Source organism: Theobroma cacao, chromosome 1 (assembly GCF_000208745.1).
Source record: "Theobroma cacao cultivar B97-61/B2 chromosome 1, Criollo_cocoa_genome_V2, whole genome shotgun sequence".
Taxonomy (NCBI): domain Eukaryota; kingdom Viridiplantae; phylum Streptophyta; class Magnoliopsida; order Malvales; family Malvaceae; genus Theobroma; species Theobroma cacao.
Genome location: NC_030850.1, coordinates 1,666,125 through 1,689,644, shown reverse-complemented (window position 1 = coordinate 1,689,644; position 23,520 = coordinate 1,666,125). Strand labels below are relative to the sequence as shown.

Sequence of the window (23,520 nt, the reverse complement as noted above, 5' to 3'; positions counted from 1 at the left end):
TTAGAGAATATTCTTGATTAATGCAATGTGCTAATTTTTCATGTGCATGAATTATTAATCTAATATCTTAAACATCATGTCACAATATTCCTATCTAACATCATACAACCCTGAGAGACATTATCCCACTTTACTTTGTTTCAATGATAAATCAGCAAAATTTGATGTGAATAGAACAAACAGAACCACTTTGGATTCAAAATTCATCTCTTTCAATGTTCTTACAACATGTGACATCCCAATTTCGTTCTGTTTTTTCACAACTTGATGTTCATAGAACTTTGAGTTCCTCGGACACGTCAAAACCTGTGGGGGGTCTGATCACGTCTCAATGAAGCTAAGCTTTCTTGACCACAAGGAAGTCACAAAGCTCCAAAAACAGCAAAAGGACATGGATACTAAAATCAGAAGGAGGAAATGTTTTGAGGGATTTTGTCTGGAAGTGCGTTTTACAAAGAAATTAACAGCTAAAAAAGGATCCAAGATGGATTGAAGCAACTATGAAGCTTCATGGCTTTTGCCGTAGCAGAAAGCCTGTGACTCAGGCTAGTCCCCTTGATGCTATTGCTCGTTGGTTCGTACTAAGGTGTCTTGAGAACTTGATGCTGCTTCTGGGAAGCTTCCTTCAAAACCGGCTTGCTTTGCTCTTTTGTTTTAGCGTTCACGCAAAAATTGTTTTGCATATCTTGCCCAGTTCACTTGTAGAAACAAATTGACATGAAGGAAAACGTAAGAGCAAAAGTTGAAAAGCAACATTAAAATTGACATTAAGGAACATAGTTTGATGAGTAACTACTTACCTAATATCATTTTTTGGAAGAATTTTTCTTTTTTGGGGTTTCATCCAATGGAAAGAAGTCTAATGCAATTAGGTTCGGAAGCAGCCATGAAGCTTCCATTGCCGCGTAAACTTAGTACGGGAGGATCTGACTTGGATTAGCCTAGATTTTGAAAACGGAGAACAAGAGTGGGTAACATCAGCCACTGTCGCAACCAAGTAACTTGCTAAAAGGGCGTGATGGATAGAGTCACAGAACATAGTCCAGGCTTCAGCTGCCCCATGCAAAAGTTCATTTCTATGAGACCCTTAGAACTCTTGATTCAAACTTAATCGGATTAGCACAGGTCAAATCATGGTAAATTTTGTTTAAAACCTCATCATCTAATTTGTTTACTAAGCATTTCATTAGCTTCCTCGAAACTTCCAAGACATGTAGGTAAAACAGGATACTGAAGAAACAGGGCAGATAATCAGTAAATTACATGGTGTTGGAAGGAATCCATGAGTAACCCAAGGTTTAAATTTTGGAAGCTTCGAAAGAGATGAAATGGTTAAACATACAACGACATTGAGTAGTACAGATTCGAGAGGGGACAATCAGTTGATTCTAAAACAGAACATAAACACCGAATCCTTAGTATTTGGAAATAAATGAATATTTTTTTCTTACTTAATTCTTCTTTTTAAGGGAAAATAGGAGTTTACAAATTTTTTAAAAAATAAAGAGAAAAAAAGGAACTGTGTCATTGGACCACGCGGTCCAGCGTACAATAGGGAGGGAGAAAGAGAGAGTGGGATTTATAAATGTAGACAGCGTGGAGGTACCAAAAGAGTGAACTCATTCTTTCTTTGTGTGCTACTGTATTGATAGCAGAGAGGAATAAGGAGAGAAGTGAGTAAATATAAAGCCGGGATAAGTTTTTCCATTTGAATTCCTTTACACAAGTTAGAGAGTCTCTCCCTCTTTGCTAGCAATTCAGGGCAGTAGCCAAATGGCTCGAGTTCAGGTGAACCAGAGAAGCTTGGCTATCATGGCATGGGTGGTCTTTCTGGTTCTTGTCATGATGAGCAACGTGGGGAATGCAGAGAGATTATTGAAAGACAAAAGGAACCAACCAGTTTTCAAAGACAATGAAAATGAAAACACACGAGGATTGCTAGTTAGAGTTGCCAACTTCCTCTGGCAGGGTGGGAAATCTTCTTATGAACCAGTCTGGCCGGTGAGTGAGTCATCCAGCTAGGCTTGTTTAACAACATCTGCTATTTTTTTCTGCTTGTTGGACATCAAGGAGAGGAAACCTTTTCAAACTTTTTCCTATCGTTGTGTCATTGATCTTTCAAGTTTGGTTTATCTTGATATTGAATTTAATTATTGATTGAGCAGGAGTTGGAGTTTGGTTGGAAAATAGTTGTAGGATCAATTGTTGGATTCCTTGGTGCAGCGTTGGGCAGTGTTGGTGGGGTTGGAGGTGGTGGAATTTTTGTTCCCATGCTCACTCTCATAATTGGTTTCGACCCCAAGTCTTCCACTGCCATTTCCAAGTGTGAGTTTTACTTTGCTCAAATATAATAATCCTATTTTCGTTCCTGTAGTTTAACCTTCAACTTACCTGACATAGAATGACAGAACACAGCTAACCAGCATCCATTAAACATCAATCTTGGATGTCTTTATCTTGTTTTCAAGACATGCATGCATGCATGTACTCGTATATAAATTCATAATCATGCTTATAAATAGTATGTCTGTAGCAAGCTTGGCTATAACATTGGTAAGCTTGATGCTTTTAGGCTTATCCCAGTTTTTGCAGAATTCTCTGAATATTTTGGATTGCAGGTATGATCATGGGTGCAGCTGGGTCAACGGTATACTATAACCTGAGACTTAGGCACCCAACATTGGAGATGCCCCTCATAGATTATGACTTGGCGTTGCTCTTTCAGCCCATGCTTATGCTTGGAATCAGCATTGGAGTTGCCCTCAATGTCATGTTCGCTGATTGGATGGTGACAGTTCTGCTTATCATCCTCTTCATTGGTAATAAGAATTACATAATTTTTGGCATTCAAGTTCATTTGCATAGTTGGTCTTATTCTACCTCTCGCACAAATTCGAATTTAGCTTGCTGAATTTCTTAAAGATCAATTGGTAACCTAAGGATATTTGCAAGAAAATGCTTTGAGAATAATGGAATCATCCATACCACTTTTATTTTTCTCGTGTGGAGTCTGCTTTTCTTTATCCATATTAAACCAGAAAACGGTCAGCCAGGACAGCTTTCACAAAGGAAACAGTGTATGCAATAGGGAAACAGATGGAATAAGGCAGGATCTAGGTTCAAATCCTTGTCCATCAAAACCAGGAATAGAACATTCAAGCTAGGAAGATACCATTTGTTTTCTATCATGAGTTCAGGATCTATGTAACATGGTTTCCTTCTGATGCGGGTGCTTAAATTTGTTGATGGCAGGTACATCAACTAAAGCCTTGTTCAAAGGTATAGATACATGGAAGAAAGAGACAATGATGAAAAAGGTAGGATACTCCACTTCGTTTCTCTTTATGTACTCCATGGATATCTTCCCTTTGTTATAAGATAACTAGTGAGAATTTTTCTTCAGGAAGCAGCCAAGTTGGAATCAGAGTCCAAACCAGCTGGTGAGTGCCTTATGATCCCCTCCAAGTAAACTCCTCTATATTCATCCTAAAAGTAAAACTTCTACAGAAATACTAGCTTTTACTTCATATGAAATTTCAAATGAGGAAGTGACATTAAAAAAAATTATTGCTAAACAAATTTAAGATGCTATTAGAGAAGATTAAAGGAAAGGAAACGAGCTGCCCCTCAACAGGTCATACTGAAAACAAAGTAAACTATGTTCATAGACGACCTCGTTTAAGTGTCACTAGTTTGGTATCTGAGTTTGAGATACGAGTGAATAGCAAATCCATCTGTGGAAAAATCCAATTTTTGGCCATAAATTATCAGTCCAAATAAGCAATAAGAAACGGATTAAGATTCAAATAGTGGTTTCTAAGACCAATAATGTGTGAAACAGAAAATCTCAAGATACACATAGAGGTCTACTGGTAAAAGAATTTCCATTATGTTATTTGAAATGCAAATGGCTTGTGCTAAACCTGGGAATTGCAGATGGAGCAGCACAAGATTATAAACCGCTACCTAGTGGCCCGGGCACCCTGCCAGATGATGATGTGAGTCCAAGAAAATTATGGTTTTCCTACAACAATACTCTTTATCTTTAATCTCAACGTTATTCTTACCTTTGTTATAATTGCTGTTGTTGTTATCATTCAATTCAGGTTCCTCTGCTACGAAACATTTACTGGAAAGAATTATCACTGCTCATGTATGTGTGGATCGGTTTTCTTATTGTCCAGATTGTAAAGGTATGCTAATATTATCCATAACATTATAAGAAAAATAACTCCATGTTAGTTCTTTCGAAGGTCTTCCACTATCTTATCTCTTTTCAAATCATAGTCTACTATCATCAATGAGTTTTGCAATATCACCTGTCTGTCCATAGCCCCTTCTATTATTTAGCATTCTGCAAAATATGAAGTTATTGTTGTCTTTGTTGAATGACATCCACATGTTTGTCTATGCAGGAATATGTTCCAACTTGCTCAGTCGTGTATTGGATTGTGAACTCCTTGCAGGTAAAAACTCAGAATTCTGGATAAAAACTTGTTCTAGAATCTAGGCAGATAGAGGGAATCTTTTTTTTTTTAACGCTATAATTCCTTTTTAATCTGAAAAACTACAATAAGCATTCTCAAGTAAGTGGCTGCAGCAGAGAAAAGACTGGATATAAGCTTACTCAGAGTTCAGACAAATCTATAGTTTTTAGGAATGGGGCTCTAAAGATTTTGCTTACATGAGTGAAAGCAAATTTATATCCGATCATTTTAATATGAATGCAAAAATCTTGTTAGAGTCATTTAATACCACTTGCCTTTGCATGAATCACATTACAAAATGGAGATAAATCTTAGTCCACTTGAACTAAAGCTTGAGGAGCACTTGTTTACAAAACAGAGAATCTAGAGTTTACTGAGGCTAAATCTCTTCAACTCGATTGTTGCTTTTTCAATAGATACCGATTGCTGCCTCAGTGACACTCTTTGAAGCCATATGCTTATACAAAGGGACCAGGGTGATTGCATCCAAGGGAAAGGAAGTCACAAATTGGAAGATATATCAGATTCTTCTTTACTGCTCCTGTGGCATAATAGCTGGTATGGTTGGTGGGCTGCTAGGACTGGGAGGTGGCTTCATCTTGGGTCCTCTATTCCTTGAACTAGGAATTCCTCCTCAGGTATAATTAACTAGTATTATTTCATTCAAATAATGAAATCAAGGTGGGGATGGATATATAGCAAATACAATTATTAAACATACTAAGACATAGTGTATTATCAGACAAATTTTCTCATGGTCCAAGTTTTTTTTTGTCAGAAAATCCTTTTCACAATGATCCAGATAGTGATTCTCAGAATCTGTCAAAACTATAGTACCATATCATATCAAGAACCCCATCCTTGAAGACTATTCATTCTGAAAAATGATGAGAACCTGGTAATCCATTGTTGAGAGGTAGACTATAGGTCGAAACTAAGAGAAAATTTAAGTATGAATACACAAGAAGCTGAAAAAGATGACTTGACTGGTTCATTGGCATGGCCATGGCAACTGGCTTAGTTTCAGAACGTATATGTTCGTGTTTTGCATCTAGGACATAACAATACTACTATGCTTATGCAGGTAGCAAGTGCAACATCAACGTTTGCTATGGTATTTTCCTCCTCAATGTCAGTTGTACAATATTATCTTCTCAACCGTTTTCCAGTCCCATATGGTAAGTGACAATGAAGTGAAGATTTACAATAAGAATCAATTGTTAGCAATTAAGAAAAACGTTCAACCTTTAAGTTGTGGACCATTACTTCATCATCCTTATAGTTTCAGTGTTACATTTTCTTTTCTCCTGCAGCTGCTTATTTCGTTCTAGTAGCAACAGTAGCTGCCTTTACTGGCCAGCATGTAGTCAGAAAGATAATTGCAGTCCTCGGAAGAGCATCGATAATCATTTTCATATTAGCTTTGACAATCTTTATCAGCGCAATAAGTTTAGGTACAATGCTTTCTTGCTTTCTATCGGTCTCTGAAAAGCAAGTCACTTAACTTGAGAACCTCTCAAAATGGTGAGAAGCTGACATCATTTTCCTGAATGGTACAGGTGGAGTTGGCATTGCTGATATGGTTGAAAAGCTGGAGAATGAAGAGTATATGGGATTTGAGAATCTTTGCAAGCTGTCCTGAGTTCTTTTGTTTTTTCGCTCTATTACAGGAGGAATTTCTCACCAGGGAGCAACTCCATCAAACACTGCAGTGAACTTCAGCACTCCACAGTCAAACTATTTTTCAATTATTTTCACTTAAAAGATTTAGGTTTTTATATGTTGCTGGATACTCATTTCTTGTCCGGTGTATGCAAGAACTTCCCCAACCGAGCTTCTTTACGTGTTTCTTTTTCTTTTGCCCCTCTCCCTGGCATCTTATTTTCCTTTGGTTCCAAGTTAAATACAAACTGTGCCTGCCATAAACTGTCTACCACATTCTATTTGACAATTATGTAAGAAACCTTTGGCTAAATAACATAAGATGTCAGTGCTTTGAATCTTCTGACGAGCTTTAAGTATTACGATAATGAATTTGCTTTGGCTTTCATGGATGCATTCAATCTCCCAATGAGCTATCTGAACTTTTTGGTTTCAAATTGCAGAAAGCTTCTTCTTGAATCTTTGGGGACCACCTGAATTTCTCAACACATTTTGTTTCTCAATTTTCTGCCATTACCATGGAAAAATTTTCTAAACCCTGTTAGTCCTATAATTTTTTGAGAACAATTTGAATGACTCTTTTTCCATTCCCCCAATAGGCCATGCCATGTCATAAGAGAAACATAAAATTCATTTTGCTGTGCTATTTGATTGATTGCTAATGGCCTAGTGCATTGATGCAAAGTTACAATTTCAATATCTACCTTTTTCAACTATAATTTTATATTTCATACATTGTCAATATACATTACACTATAACTTAATCATAAAATTTCATATACAAAGATAAAACTTTAAAATTCTGAGTATTTATTTTTTAAAATTTTCAACTTTTAATTTTTTTATTATATGATATGACATTTATAGTTAATTGACAATGTATGATTATCATATATAGACAATAATCAAATATAGATTTAATTTTTTTATTTTATAGATAGAATTTATATTTGATACATCATAGTGTATAATTATATATGAAAAACAAATTTGCATATATTTTTTTGACCATTTTCATAGTGTTGGTTCTTTAAATCCTATGTATAATTATTATCCAAATATAAATTTATTTGTCCAAGTTAATAAATATTTTCCCCTTTAAGCACTAAAAAATTTACCGTTAAGTGTCCATATCAACTACTATAATTCAATCAAGTTTAAACTTTAAATCAAATCATTTAAAAGTTGAAAATCCCACTCCCAAACCCATTTCTCGAAATTCAAAAAAAAAGAAAAAAAACATAGTGGACGGGACAAAGCATGCCCCAAATTCGGGAACCCATGACCAACCTGTGAAGGCCGCGTATTGCAGGTCCCAGCAGAATTACCCATTTACAAATATACCCTTACTAAGAATCGGAGAAGGACTATAAACCTGTGCAATAAATGGCACGATTTAGGGGCATTTGTCAACTTTCATTTTCCCGCCCAAACCCTCCCAGACAGTTAATTTAGAAAATAATTAATTAAATAAAATATTATGTTTTAATTTAAGTGCTCCACTGCTGTCAAAAATTTATTATTTCAGACCTTCATTTTCTCTGCTCTGTTTCTCTTTTAAGAGACGCTTGCGGTTCTGTCCGGTTTCACAGTCGAAGCTCCTATCACTGTATGTACGGTTCGTTGTTTTATACGTTTCGTGCTTTACTTATTTGAATCGCATTGTTTTCCGTTCAATGATCGAAACCCTAGGGCGGTTTCTGGATTTGAATGAAACTAAACCTTTATTTCATCTGTTTTAATCTCATAGAATTTGATTTTTTTTTGTTTTATTTTCTTTCTCTCTCTTTCTTAAATTTTGTTTGATGTACGGACTTTTAGGGTTTCACAATGGGGGCGGAGAAAGGAAAGGAAAATGACGCTTCAGCTGAATCGCCGACTTCAGTTCTTGAAGACGAGGTTTGTTTTTGCTATATTGTTATCTCCTTTTATTTTCAGGTTTTAATGTTACATTCCCTGCTTCTATTTGGTTTTCTTGAGATAGTGAAGGAAAATGAAAGGTAAATTTGTAAAGTTATGTTTGGAAGCTTAAAGCGAGAGAGGAAAGGAAAGCAGAAATGAAATAAACTTGGAATGTGAGGAAAATGACATGACACTACTTTTGGTTATGATAGTAAATGTTCTGATTCGGTAGGCAAGTGTGTTTGCATTGACATAAGCTTGGAGTTTATTTCAGATTTAACTTACAGTTGTTTAAGATGAACATGTTGCCCTCGCTAGATTCATTGCAGATTGATGTTAAACGTTTCCTTTTGGTTTTTATATAATTTTGTTTTTCTTATAAAATGAAGGAGAAGTGCGAAGAAGAAATCATCAAGTTGGAGGAGGAAACAATTCTGGACGCCAAAAATGGGGATTCTTCTCTTTTATCAGGGTCTATGGTCAAGGAGGAAGAAAAGTTAATGGAAGTTCGGTTGAAAGAGGAGACAAAACAAGAGGAGCCTGCAGAGGCAGTGCACTTGAATGACACTCAGTTTACTAGATTGGATGAGCTTTTGACCCAAACGCAGATGTACTCAGAGTTTTTGCTTGAAAAGATGGAGGACATTACATTTGTATTCCTCTCTCACCTTTCTTTCACATGGATTTTTATGCTTTAAAATGGTTTGATTAGTTCTGATTAGCTGTTAATAATATTGGTAGATTGGCGCCGAGCCAGAAGCTGAAGCTCCTCAGAAAAAGAGAGGTCGAGGTTCAAAAAGAAGAGCTGCTAACCAGTACAACAATGTAATGGTCTTTCTGCTTTATTTTCTCTGTCAATGTGGAATGCCTTCAATATATTATAAATGTGCTATAATGTATTGATCAATTTCACAGAATTAATTATGTTATATTTGTACTTGCTGGGTTGTATATCTATTGTATTTTGACTTGATATTTGGTATGCTTAATTTCTTCGTTAATCATAGCTTGGCAAGTCCTGTATCATAAGGAGTATTCAACAACATGCAAATTGTTCAATGCTGCTGTTTACCGTATGGCAGTTTGGTTTATTCAATAATTTGTATGATAACTGTTTTTCTGAGAACCTTGTATGCAGTTTGTATTTTTTTGATCTGTTGATAGTAATGTGATCCTTCTAATTTAATTGGATTCATTGAAATCTATTAAGCCATTATTGTTTTGTGATTTTTTTTCCAGAGGAAGGCCAAGAGGGCAGTTGCAGCAATGCTTACAAGATCTAAAGAGGCTGAGAAAACCGAAGATGTAAACCTGACTGAGGAAGAAAAAATTGAGAAAGAGCAGAGAGAACTTGTACCATTGTTGACTGGTGGAAAATTGAAGTCCTATCAGCTAAAAGGAGTGAAGTGGTTGATCTCCTTATGGCAAAATGGGCTGAACGGAATCCTTGCTGATCAGATGGGTCTTGGAAAGACAATTCAAACAATTGCTTTTCTTGCACATTTGAAAGGAAATGGGATGGATGGGCCCTATTTGATTATTGCTCCTCTCTCTACTCTTTCTAATTGGATGAATGAGATTGCAAGGTAAAATTATTCGTAACTTCCATGGAAACAAGCATAAAATTGAATTTCATATTTTAATTCTTCTCTTTCCCTTCCTGTTTTAAATAGGTTTGCACCTACGATGAATGCAATTATTTATCATGGAAACAGGAAAGAAAGGGATGAGATTCGTCAGAAGCACTTGCCTAAAGTAATTGGCCCCAAGTTTCCAATAGTTGTTACTTCTTATGAGATGGCAATGAGTGATGCAAAGAAATGTTTGAGGCATTATGAGTGGAAATATGTTGTGGTTGATGAGGTTGGTAATTTGCCCTATATTGTCTATAGCCTGGCTAACTATTCTGGCTGCACTTATATATATGTGAAAGCTTGAAAGTTGTGGATGGGCAAATTATATACTCTAACTTTTATCTTCTTTTATTAAAGGGGCACAGATTGAAAAACTTTAACTGCAAACTAGTGAAGGAATTGAAACACTTGCATGTTGGCAATAAGCTCCTCTTAACTGGAACACCTCTGCAGAACAATTTGGCAGAGCTATGGTCATTGTTGAATTTCATTTTGCCTGATATTTTTCAGTCTCATGAAGAATTTGAGTCATGGTAGGTATGCTTAATCTTTTCTTAATCAAACCTCAAGTTTAATATCTGTTATTAACTTATAAATTTGCTTACTATTTATAATCTTAAGGTTCCAATTCAAGTAAAATTGCTATGTGACATTCATAATCATGGACTTACTCTTCCAGAAGTGCTCAGTTAGCTTACTGCATTGATTTTTAATGTTAATCTGAGTGCATATCACAAAAATCTTGCTTCTCTAGTACTATTGAATACTTGGAAAACAAGGTTTTTGGAAATGCTTTGCTGGCCCCTTAGTTCATTGATTTTTGCTTGAAAGCATGTTATAGTAATCCTTTTACAGATATTTTATTCTTTGATGGGAAAATTTCATGAATGTGCTTTTTTTTATTCTTTTTTGATGAATTTTTGCTGTCTTGTCTTACTGCTATTTCATTGATGCATGGTTTAAACATTCAGGTTTGATTTTTCGGGAAAAATCAATGGTGAGGTGTCAAAGGAAGAAATGGAAGAGAAGAGAAGGAATCAAGTGTGTATCTGACTGTTTTCCTGCCCCCTCCTCCAAAACAACATTTTACAAAGTATAATTCTTGGGGTTTTTATACCTGCAGGTGGTAGCTAAACTCCATGCTATATTGCGCCCCTTTCTTCTTCGAAGAATGAAGTCTGATGTTGAGCAGATGCTCCCTCGTAAAAAAGAGATCATATTATATGCTTCCTTGACTGAGCATCAGAAGAATTTCCAGGATCATTTGCTTAATCAAACTTTAGAAACCTATCTAAGAGAGAAAGTTGACTCAGGTATTAGATCAGTTTTAATTGTAGAAGCTGCATTATTAACGTTTCAATTTGAAGAGAGAGAAAAAGGCATAAAGAGTGATATTAAAAAATTTTCTGGCTCCATTGATAGATGAATTCAAAATCTTAATTGCAAGCATTCTACATTGTATTCTGTCAAGTTTCTTATGGTAATTGAGATTGCAATATTGCAGGACGTGGTGTAAAAGGGAAGCTTAACAATTTGATGATTCAGCTTCGGAAGAATTGCAACCATCCAGATCTCCTAGAGTCTGCCTTTGATGGATCATGTACCTCCCTTGTTTTAATGCTTGAAAATTTGCTCTGAAAGAATGCTCAGCAGCTCCATTTACACTGTTTTCTTGTTTGTGTGACAGATTTATATCCACCAGTAGAGCAGATAGTTGAACAGTGTGGAAAATTCTGCTTGCTTGACAGGTTGTTGGCTCGGTTATTTGAACGCAGACACAAAGTACGTTATAAGCATTCTTAGTTTTTATATTCTCCCATTGCTTAAAAGTTAAAAGCTGCCTGCTTATTCCCCCTGACCTTTGTTAACAGGTTCTCATCTTCAGTCAGTGGACTAAGATTCTGGATATAATGGATTATTATTTTAGTGAAAAGGGATTTAAAGTTTGTAGGATAGATGGTAGTGTGAAGTTAGATGAAAGGAGAAGACAGGTATGTGCGAAAGTCCCTAAGTTTTGTATATTAATTGTAACAAGTACATGGTATGTGCAGAAATTGGTTGACCTGTGTTTTTTGGTCTTCATAAAGAAAGAAGTCCATTGGTTTGTAATCATTTTTATCATGATCCCCTGTGGGGATGTGCTTCATGCTGTGTGTTGTGGTATCAGTTTTCCTATTACTTGTAATTATTGACCAGCTACATTTCATTGCCTTTTTTCTTTTATGCAAAATAGATCCAGGAGTTCAATGATGAGAACAGCAATTGTAGGATATTTATTCTCAGCACAAGGGCTGGTGGCTTGGGTATCAACCTGACTGCAGCTGATACCTGTATACTCTATGATAGTGACTGGGTATTAAGTTGTTCTCATTCCTCTTGTATTCACTTTATGTTGCCCTTATATGTTAATGGTGATTAAAGTTATTCATTATGTTTCATGTCCATTGCAGAATCCACAAATGGATTTGCAAGCCATGGATAGATGTCATCGGATTGGACAAACCAAACCTGTTCATGTTTACAGACTTGCAACTGCACATTCTGTTGAGGTATAGCACGTGGATTTTTTTATCTCAGGACTAGTCTGCAAGTTTTCTTCTGGCATTGAAATTGAGAAGAAACTGAAACAAGTGTGTTTTGACAGTGTCGCATTTTGAAAAGAGCTTATAGCAAGTTGAAGCTTGAGCATGTGGTGATTGGAAAAGGGCAGTTTCATCAAGAACGAAAACCAGACAACAACCTATGGGAGGTTTGTGCTATCATCTCTTCCATTTCTCTACCTACTTGATATAGGTTTTCCATGGATTTCCTGTCCTTATGAAGAGTATTGTTGGGTTGTAGACTGATTTTGAGAGTAAAAATTTCAGGAAGAGGATCTACTGGCACTACTCCGAGATGAAGAAACTGCAGAAGACAAGATGATACAGACAGATATCAGTGATGAGGATCTGGAGAGACTTCTGGATCGCAGTGACCTTGTTACTGAATCCGATAATGGAGAGAAGGCTAAGGCCGCCACTGCTGATGCAGTTCCCCTCAAAGGTCCAGGTTGGGAGGTTGTGCTGCCAACTGGCTCCGGCGGCATGCTTTCAACTCTCAACAGTTGACACTTAAACACGCCAGAGGCATTTTCATATTGGGGGTGCTGAGTTGTACCACTTTTGGTTTTTTTGGTTGAGCTGAAAAATTGCTCTAAAGAAAAAGGCTCTCGATTCTTTTGAGCTGATTTTTGTAAATGGGGGTGTGCATGATCAGTAGGAATAGGTATAACAGAAACTAGTAAGTTGATCACTGATTAATCAATTGCTGACAACCCGAAACTTAGAATTAAGCCAATGGTCCTTTTTGAGGTGAATTCCAATGTATGGATCAATGGTCCTTTTGATTATTGATTTAGGAAGCTATCATATTGGACTTACGTATTTTTTTTAATTAATTATGCATGTGGTAAAAAATGGAATTGCCAAAATCTCGGTTGGTTGGCATTATATAAAAAAATAGGTAATCCGATGCCGGGAATCCAACCCGGGTCTCCTGGGTGAAAGTCAGACATCCTAAACCGCTGGACGAGAGCGGGCGGCTGTTCACATTGTTCACATTTTATACTCATTGCACCTTACTGGCAAGGTTTAAGTTTCGAACACACTAATTTACAAAATACAAGGTTCATGTGTATGTACTCCTTCTAGGCTATTATAATGAAAATAAGGTTCCTGCAGACACTTGGAACTTCTTCCCTAAAACTTATTCTTTCTTTGTGGTAGACCTTAGAATCAATCAGCTCAGCCAGGCAAAAGTTGAATCTCTTGTACATGCAAAACAACCAGAAGATGGATCATAAGGATTGCCAGCAGTTAGCAGCCATTACCTTGCGGCTTGTCGAAAGTTTCGAGTCCAGCTATATGAACGGCTTGTGCATCCATTGTGGTCAATGTCTGAGGTACGGACATGCCACCAGAGATGACAATTTCTACATCAAAGGACGATAAAGAACTAGATTACATCGTTGCCCCCAACAGAAAATAGTCACCTTCCCCTGTTTTTCTTTTTGGGATATATTGGCCTGAAAATCTTACCAATTCCTTCTCGAACAGAGAGGTTAGGCCTTATAATATCTTTTGAGCTTATGAGAAATATGTCTCCAATATAGAGGTGGTTGGAGGGAACGTAAACACAGCTAAGTTCCTCTGAACCTGAGCTCCCATGAAGAATAACTGTGGAAGTGATAAAACCGAATGCATATTCTCCGACCCTTGGATGCCTAATGATAGCCACTTCCTTGAAGGCGTGGGAATTCTGATCTGGAAAATATTGATGCTGCTGTTTAAGAGTGTAAGAATCCGAAATGCTGTAACTGAAAACAAATGCTTGTGCTTACCCGGCGATATTGCTGCACTTATTTGCTTTGAAGCAGAGTAAATGTAGCTAATGAGGGGCATCTTCTTGATCAACCATTCTCCCAAGCCAAGAACAGATGCTCCCAACCATGAGGACATGAACACACCAACTATGAAGATAAATGTGATAGAGGTCACAAATCCAAGCCCTGTGGATTAGTTGTAGTAATTAATTGATTAATTAGCAAGAAAGTACATTAAACCCTTGAAAGGAATGAAAAGAGATGAGCAATGTGCAAACCAAAGATATTGATCCCAAGATGCTTATATATTGGGGAGAAGAATCCATCCACAAAATGAATGAACCACCAAGTGATGTAGAATGTAATTGCTATAGGAAGTAAAATGACGCTGCAAAACAATGTCAGATATGAGTCGAATATATAGACCTTGCTCAAATCAAAGATTATCAGAAAGGAATTAGAGGGTAATGGATTTCAATCCCAGTTGACCCGCTACCCTTGGTAATTTCCCAAGAGAAGGGCAGATTTAGAACCTTGCCCTTGTATCTAGCTAGCTATCTAGTTAAGTTTACTGGCTTTACATCAGGACTAGATCCTAGAAAATGGAGTATGATCACAAAAGTAACATTCAGGCCTAGCCAAAAGGAGTAGAAACTTGCAGAAGTTAAGGATTTACACAACCCAATTTTTTATATATGGGATTAGGATGAAGCTTGCTAGATGTTTCAAACATACTGTAGTTTGAAACGAGATAATCCGAAACAACATAATCATTTAAAAAGCAGAAAGAGCTAACCATCCTGTCATGAACTTCTTCGAAGCCCAGCTACGGATGACTTTGTAAAATGCCTGCACAGAAGAATTACACGAAACATTACTTCACATCTCGACAATTTCAACACTTTTGATCTGATTTGTTACTCTACAGTCTCTTCATCTTAATTTGGTAGCAAAATCTAGAGGATAAACAAATATCCATTCGCGAATCTCCTAGAGAATTCATTGCTTATCAACTTTGCTTCTGAACCAGGTAAAGCAAGATGCTCCCATCTGTTAGCATATATCTTGGTGATCAAACCGTAGAAAAAATTCTACGTTAATCAAATTGAAGGAGAAGAAAAATAGACACTGAAACAGCTCAGAAATGAAAGGATCACGAGTAAACCAGATGGCTTGGCTGCCAATATCAGCTTAACCTCCAGGTAAATGTTTAGAAGATAACGTTGGAATCGACATGTTTATCAGTTTATCGATATCAAGAATCTCTTTGAAGCATTTGATCAGAAAGCAAACGAGTAGAAGAAATATAAGAGCAGCAAATTCAGAGAACAAAAGAAAAACAATGGAAAACCTCTTTGCTAGAAGAACTAGAAATCGAAGCCGATGAACAAACAGATTCGTCTCCATTTTCACGGTTATCTACAACTGCTACTGGAATCAAATTCAATTCCTCTTCTCTCGTCTCCATTTCTTTTTCTTCTGGAGTTCAGGTGCAGATTAACGTACCCTGTTGCCCGCTCTTTGAAGCAACGAACTCATGATGGCGATCAATGGGACTGGGCTTTTCGTTCTGAATTTTTTTGGGCCTGTTAGAGCCCATTAACGTCACCATTCTGGTCATTATTATGCGTCAGTGTTGAAAGGAGCCGGCCCGCTTCATGTTGCACGTGTGCGTTACGTTTTTGCCTATATCATAGTGAAATCATGCAATTAATCTCTATTCTCTATTAAAATAATAAATTTAATATTTATATAATAATTTATAAAGATTAAATTTATATATTTTTTAAAATTGATAATATTAGTTTAATATGTTAAAATTTTCTGTTATCTATGTTGATATGATGTTTGATTGTATTGATATGACATTTTCTTACTAATATAACAATGAATCTAATAATATTATAATAATAAGGTGATATTTCATGAATGATACAATAATAGTGTTGCTATGACGTGACCAAGTTCTAACATAGAATTTATAAGTACAGACTTCAAATTATTCAATGTGAGTTAATAGTTTTAAAAATGATTGAAAAATAAACATATTAAAAATATGACTAGATTTTTTAGATTTAGGTAAAAAATGTTATGAGACAAAAAATAATAGAATTTTTGTACTTTGTAATTTAAAACAATGAAAAAATTTGTAAAATAGATAAAAATGTCAAATCATCATTAACACATCATCATATTCAATATCAAATCAATAAAAAAATAGCATTTCAACATAAATAATAGTAACATTTTAATATTGTTAACGATTAGATTAACATTTGTTAATTATAAAAAGCATAAAGATTTATTTTTATAAATTATTGTACAAAGACTAAATTTACTACTTTAATAAAGTATAAAGATTAAATTCATAATTTAATCTTTTATTAAAATAAACACAGTAGAAAAAAGAAAATGATATTTCACGGTGTAAAGAATAAGAAAGCTTTTCTGAAATTGGGTTGGCTCGTATTGAAAGTAAAACCAAATGAAATTTAAAGACAATTATTGGAATAATAAAATGGTAATAGGTAGAATATTCGTTAATCTTCAATATTTGTAGTCAAATTCGATTGTAAAATTTAATATTTATATTTTACATGAACTCGATTAATAATATTATTAGATTATTATTACGTATCATATATGTTAGCCTGATTTTATCAACAATTTACTCTCTATGTCTCTTTTTCTTTGTTTATATTCTTTTAAAGTTTCAAAATAATTTTTTTTTCTTTTTTAGACATATAATATTCTTACATTTTATATTATAATTTTATATTATTTTACTTTTTATATTAAAAAGTATTGAATATTTAGATTAAAAAATTTTATAATTTAATATAAAACATGTTAAAATCATATCTTTTATCTTAATCTTTATAAAAATTAAAAAAAAAAAGAAAAGAAAAAGACAAAGGAAGTATCACTTAATATGATACTAGATAATTTGAACTTAAATTTTATTTTTTTTGAAAGTGGAGTGTAATTAGTCACATTTATGCACTGTTGATTAATCAGTTTTGTCTTTAAAATTTAAAAGAAATAATAATAAAAGAAAAAAAAACTCCACAAATGGGAGCTTTGGTTTTACCGTTTTAGGCAAGGGCTAAAATGAATGATCCACCCGAGCAGAATCCGGGTTACCCGACACTTTCTACATCCGAATCAGAAAAAAAAAAAGGCAGTTACCCTGCCCACCAAAATCAGCGAAAAAATTCACTGTAGCAAGTATCGGCCGCTTCCGTCTTTCCTTTCATTTGGTTCAATTTATCATATCGATCACAACGAATTATCCAATTCAAATTTCCAGCTATAAAACAGGAAAAACAAACAGAAAATAACGTTCTCGTTCAAGCTTTTACTATCACAAATTTGTTAGGAGAAAGCCGAAAAACCGTTTGGTTATAAAGATCGGAGAAGAAAGATCTCCGGTTTCGAGAAATGATAACTCGGTCTAAACTCGTAGAGCAACTCAGAGATTACCAGATCCGATCTCAAAACAAGTTCCCTGCTCTTACCTTCTTCTCTCCCACACCCCATATCACTTCCTGGTACGGATTTTTACCCTTTTTGATTTCCATTTATTAGCTATTTTGTTTAATATTTGACGTTTAAATCTAGCATTTTTCATTGCATGTTTTTGTATGTGATTGCTTATTTGATCGACTTGTAATCAGAAAGATTAATTTTTCTTTTTTTTTTATTGAAAAAGGAAGGAATTTGATTCTCTGGCCATATCAAAGCTACACTTAACAAAAACTGAGAGGTCTAGATTCGATTAAAACTGCTAACTTTTTTTTTTTTTAATGTTGAATCGTCGAGAATGAGTGGAAATTTTACATTTTGGAAATTCGGTAGTGTTCCAATTTCCAATGATCATTTTTGCTGGTATTAACTATTAAGTCGAACAAAATGAGAAATTTTGCACTTTAAGCTTCCAAGGTATATAATTGGCGGGAAAATTATACTGGCCTATGCAGCAATTGGATCATGCAAGCATTTAAGCTTGTAGAAACCTGTGACTTCGCTTGTGTTTTCTTAAGTCTGATTCAGGATGAAGGATGTTCTTTGAGTGCACATTGGTGTCGCTTGTAGCTTGCAGCAAATTATTGAATCTCATTTGAAATTTTTACTGTTTATCCCAAGGTTTGTCTGGTACTTGAAGTGGAATCGATCTTGTGGAAGTGGCAGCGTTCAAGTCACTACTGAAATTGAAATAGTTTAGTTATAAAGCAACCAAAGAATGGTTTACAAGTTAATTACTTTAATTCTCGGAAGAGCTTTAACTTTTGAGGGGTTAGGGTTGTCAAATTCTTCCAGTTATAGTTTCCAACTAGGGTAACTTAAAATTTCCTCTAACACTCAAAATAGAAGCTATCCAAAAGGTGCAGGATGTCACATGAAAGAAAACAAACAGGATTTGGTCCTACTTCTAGGTTCTAGCCATTCAGCAATCAAGCATTAATATCCTGAATGAAAATGACTGTTTTTGTGAAGTAGTAAGGTAGTCCTTCATATTTTCTCCAAGCTTTTCATTTATTATTATTGAAGAATCATTGTTGTGTAAATGTCCATTGATAGGTTCTATGCAATTGATCAGAGACTATAAGTCATTCGTAATTGTCTTTCTCCTCCTGAAGTTTATCTGAGTCATAACAGTAAGGTCAATTATTGCTTAGTCACAATTGTCTGATTGCCTGTTGACAAGGAATTCTACTGTTGTTAGTAAACTTTTGGATATATTCATTTTTGTATGACACTGATTTGCTTTTGACATAGGTCATTTTTCTGGCCCCATTGTTTATATGATAGAAAATCAATTTTTGGCAATCTTGTTTGCTACTGAAAAGGTGTAACAATTACTTTGGGGGTAAAAAGCTATGTTGAGCTCACTTTTGGTCCCAACTCTGGCTGGGTAATAAGGCCTTGAATGGTATAACGACTCACCTTAGCAGTCTGCCTTTGATTGAAATTTTATTGAAGCTTTTTGATGATGATCATACTTGATCATTGACTGAAATTGCTTTAACTGGAGAGTACCATACTACTATATTACTACACTTTGACAATTTGAGGGATGGTTCTCAGGTGTGCCATTGGGAGAACCAATTAAGCTGCCAAAGGCTCCTGATGATGGTGGTAATTGGAGAGATTTGAACTTCTTTTTATTTTCAATTGAAATCAAGGTCTTTGACGTATACTTACTCAGACACCCATTTTCTCTGGATACCTTAGCTTGGGCATGAGGTATCACTCATGGTTGAAACTGAAGTAATGCATTTAACAGGCTAAGACTCAAGCTGTGACAATCAAAGTTTCTGCTGGTATAAGACCTCCTGATTGTGAATTCTAACTTTGCTTCAGAATCCAAAAGTTCCTGTAGCTCACTATTCTGTATCCAGTAGGAACTCTGGAAATATCCACAGTTCAAATTTTACAGATGGAAGATTGTTATCATCATTAAGCATATGTGTTTCCTTGGCTGATGATAAGAGTTTTTACTCATTGACAGAGAGACACATCTCTTGATTGGGTTTCACCACTTTTGCTAGGGACAAACAACTGAACAATATTAGACCTTCTAGATTGTTACGAGTCAAATTTATCGGGAGTGAATATAGCAGTTTGCAAAATCTAGATGTGGGGCAACAATTAGTTTGACGACAGGGATCATCTTAATTGCAATAGCTAAGGCTTAGGTTGCTGTTGAAACATGGTTCTACCTTGATGGTTTTTCTTGTTTTCTAGTCATAGGCTGCTGTTCCATCTTCCAATGGGCTGAAACATACAATTCCTTGCTCTTTCCTGCTCATATTGTCTTTCCCTTGGATGTCATCATAGTTATGAAAGTATAGTACAGTCCTTCTCATCCCTACAAAAAAGTGGTTCATGTTATTCAGGCAAAAATTCCCGTCATGAACATTTTAATATATCATGTGTCTTTTTAGCATTTCTCTTGCATACTTCTGTTGTAAATTAAATTTTTACACGTTCTTGATGAGATTCTGTTGACTTTATGCAGGGCTGATGTAGCTGTGGCTATTTTTTGGGCCTTTGCATTTATTGTGCTGGTGATATCAGCCTATTTTTCCCTTTATTTTAGGCATTTCTGGCTTTCCTGTATTACTATATGTCTTGGTGTATTCCTTCCCATACGCTTGAGAAGTTGTAGGCAGGCTCTGTTCAAGAAGAGGGAGAGAAAATTTCTGTTACCTTTGTCTATGTGAGCCTTTTCTGGAACTGGAAGTACTTTAATTGATACGATTTGCCCATGGATGGCTTACTACCCAGCTTAACATATGTGGCAAATTCACACAGCTTGGGAATCTATCTTGGTCAGTGAAGACTGTTGCCTATCTTCATTTAAGGTAGATGGTACAGTTTCTTGTTCAGTTTTCTTCATAAAACCATACACAAACCCCATGGTAATTTGTCAGACACTTTCAACCTGTAACACTTCACAGTTCAGCCAAGAGACAGCTGCCAGTCATTTATAGGGTCAGTTGCCTGTAGAAGTTTGGGGTGCAGGAAATTTAATTATTTAATGTTCTTTGTACAACAAAACAACAACAATATTCCTATAAAATGAGAACAAGAGAGAGAGAGAGAAAGAGACAGACAGAGAGATAGAACAATTTAAAAAAAAAAAAAATCATTTCTAGATTGCATTGGCAAGGGAGGTAGACAGAAATTTAACATTGGTAAGTGGTATATCATGCAATATACTTCAATTCCTTGATGAGTAACTTCTTATCAAGTATTTAGCATAAGATTTATAAACTTGTTGGTTTCCTCCTAATACACTCGAAATTTGAAGTCCTTAACTGTTTGTTTGTGATTTAGTTTATGGTATACGGAATTTAAGTCTTCTTGCTTCATAGTTCAGATTGATGGAATAATAGAACTGATATTGGCAAACTTAGCAAGTACAGAGCAAGTGTATCCTTTTGCTTGTTTGTGTTATTTTCAGTTAGAAAACATCCATACTGTCATGGTCCACTCGGGGACCATTTTGTTCTGTTCACCTTAAATACGGCCTCAAGGTACTGGTGATCATGAGCAAAGGAGAAAAGTAAGGGAATAAAATTAAGTGATGGTAATGGGTGACAAGAATTGGCATGATTACTGTTAATTAATGAGTAGATGGCCCTCCTACACATGCATTATAAAGGAATGTTGGGGGTGGCTTCTTTTTTTGTCTGCTAGTTGGGTAAGACCAATGCTGACATTTAATCATTGTTTTATCCAATGATTTTAAGTTTTCTTTGGTTTCATGGTTAAAGCCCTTTGTCTGGTTATAATAACTAGACTGTTTGAACTCTCTAAACTCGGTAGCTATTACTTGGAATTTGATTTGTGATTCATTCCATACAAATTCCATTTCATCTGTCTGGGATTTGTTTGTTAGATTTGAAGCAGATGGGAGCTACAAATATGTGATTAAACTGAGAGTTTTGGGTTTCCTTTTTCTTTCATGGTGCTGGATTTCTAGCTTACTATGATCCTATTCATGGTACTAAGCAATCTATGATGCTAATACTGGTGCATGGCATGCATTTCTTCTGTTGATGGGAAAAAAAAAGGAAAAAGGAGAGTAGTGGCCCTGCAACCCTGCAAAGTACCTTTATGAAACATGCTATTTGGCATGAGAGGATAGAATGATGTGCTTTTGCCTATAGTGAAAGAAATCTCAAGGCAGTAGCAGTTTAATCCAGAGAAAAGGTTTGAAAAGAAGGGTGGGAATTGTTGCAAAAAAAGCAAACCCCTAACTCTTTGAGTCTACTTATGGTGGATATGTACCCTGTTTGGACTTTATTGCCCATAAAGGAAACTAAAGAGCGACCTATCCTTGTTTATGTATTATCTCTTCAGGCAAAAGCTATAGGATAATTTGCTCTTATATCCCCTCGGCAAGACTGGCAGCAAGGTAGGCCTATTCCTGCTAGACATTTAGCCTTGACTTTCAACAAAGTTCTATGGATTCATGAGTTTATCCGAAGAAAGGGAAGAATGGTGTGTTGGTTTTGAAGGAACGTCTTAAATATGGATTTATGTTTAATACGCTGTTACATTATCATTTAATCAAAGACTGTCACTTTATAAATATGTAAAAGCAAAAAAAAAATAAAAAAATAAATCAAAATAAATATTTTTAAAATTTCTTATTTTTTAATTTTATTTATTAACAATGTGATAACATTTGATTCATTATAAATGTATATTTATAAAGTTTATGAAATATAAATTTAAACGTCTTTATTCAATCCACTATCAGATTTTTCGATGGTGGCATTCATATATGATTTATCCATCATAATAAATCAATAATTTGAGGTCACTTCACTACTTTAAACTAAGTTTTCATCAATAAACAAAAGGTTTTAGTTGCCATAAGCTTTTCTACTGATAAGATGAGGCAATATACTCCCTCAAAAGGCCGAAATTCTCGGCCAATCAATACAATTTTTTATCTTTGCCTAAACCCCATCGTGCTAAACTTTAATTATTGTTATCCTAATTATTGATTAAGCATAATTTGATTAATGCTGATGCTGATGGTGCCTTCTCCAGAAGCAATTATACTTCAGTTGCTGCAATTAATCTCAACCGTTCAACCATCAATTGGGGATTTCAACTAAGCCGAAAGCAAAAGGCTAGTGAACCCAAATTTCGTTTTCCAGACTTAAAGCCAAAAAAGCCTTGGCTTCATCCTATTTCCCCCTCAATGAACACTTTCTTTTTCTTTTCTTTTCTTTTTTTTTTTCATTTTGAATCCTGTTTTAAGTGCTTTGGTACTGAGAAAAGGGGTCTGAGCTCTGTCTTCTAGCTGAAAGGTCAGAAATGAAAAACCCTCTCTCTGCTTTTTGACTTGTCACATGTAATTTTGTAGTCCTGGGGATGACTTTCGTGCTTGAATTGATCCATTGTATGAATCACGTTTGTGGGACTATTCCTCAATCCTCATATTCTCCAACTTTTTTCCATCCAAAGTGGTTAAAAGCATTATCTCCAGATATTTACAAGTCAATTTCACAGCTTCTACTTTCTATCAATTAGACAAGTACTATATTTTTCTTTTTCCATTCAATAATTTAATAATTGTAATTGTAATTTACTTGTTATCCAACTATTTACTCTTAAATTATGTTAATTTATACAAGTAAATTTATATTTTTTATTGTACCCAATCAAACCATTATCTTTTAATTGGTACCTACACACTTTTCAAAAAAAAATCATACCTACACAATTCGACATAATATTTATTGATATTTTTTATTTACATGACACATAATATGATTTGATAATATAATTATGATAATATGACAATTAATATGATCTTGTCAATTATTGCATGAGTAGAAAATGTCAATTAACATTAAAATTAATGACTTTTAATTTTTCTTTTGAATTAAGTACTTACGTGAGTACAAATAAAAAAAACGATTTTGTTGTGGAGTATAATAAAAAAAAT

The 23,520-nt window shown here is 35.0% G+C and overlaps 3 protein-coding genes and 1 long non-coding RNA gene across 5 annotated transcripts; 3 read left to right on the top strand and 1 right to left on the bottom strand.

Annotated features, from left to right (window-relative positions):
* Positions 1,593-6,505, top strand: LOC18610949. Its single transcript, XM_018114316.1, has 12 exons — positions 1,593-2,001; positions 2,166-2,325; positions 2,619-2,819; positions 3,253-3,317; positions 3,404-3,440; positions 3,937-3,998; positions 4,107-4,193; positions 4,416-4,466; positions 4,904-5,125; positions 5,572-5,665; positions 5,801-5,941; positions 6,047-6,505. Exons 1-12 carry the CDS (start codon positions 1,774-1,776, stop codon positions 6,127-6,129), a joined length of 1,431 nt encoding a protein of 476 aa, XP_017969805.1. The 5' UTR covers positions 1,593-1,773; the 3' UTR covers positions 6,130-6,505.
* Positions 7,657-13,092, top strand: LOC18610948 (ATP-dependent DNA helicase DDM1). 2 transcript variants are annotated; one of them, XM_007046901.2, is made up of 16 exons: positions 7,657-7,758; positions 7,971-8,048; positions 8,441-8,704; positions 8,793-8,876; positions 9,291-9,637; positions 9,725-9,914; positions 10,043-10,218; positions 10,657-10,726; positions 10,809-10,998; positions 11,190-11,285; positions 11,373-11,467; positions 11,557-11,676; positions 11,919-12,038; positions 12,136-12,234; positions 12,330-12,434; positions 12,553-13,092. In XM_007046901.2, exons 2-16 carry the CDS (start codon positions 7,980-7,982, stop codon positions 12,790-12,792), a joined length of 2,265 nt encoding a protein of 754 aa, XP_007046963.2. In that variant the 5' UTR covers positions 7,657-7,758; positions 7,971-7,979; the 3' UTR covers positions 12,793-13,092. The 2 variants fall into 2 exon arrangements, with proteins under 2 accessions (XP_007046963.2, XP_007046965.2); XM_007046903.2 differs by having other exon boundaries at positions 7,669-7,767.
* Positions 13,146-15,674, bottom strand: LOC18610947 (protein LIKE COV 3). The gene is made up of 6 exons (XM_007046900.2): positions 15,397-15,674; positions 14,842-14,894; positions 14,324-14,433; positions 14,064-14,231; positions 13,762-13,986; positions 13,146-13,655 (listed from the first exon to the last, which is right to left on the bottom strand). Exons 1-6 carry the CDS (start codon positions 15,511-15,513, stop codon positions 13,540-13,542), a joined length of 789 nt encoding a protein of 262 aa, XP_007046962.2. The 5' UTR covers positions 15,514-15,674; the 3' UTR covers positions 13,146-13,539.
* On the top strand, positions 17,197-21,901 carry LOC18610946. Its single transcript, XR_001926218.1, has 3 exons — positions 17,197-17,596; positions 20,068-20,984; positions 21,089-21,901. It is a non-coding gene; the product is annotated as an uncharacterized LOC18610946 (long non-coding RNA).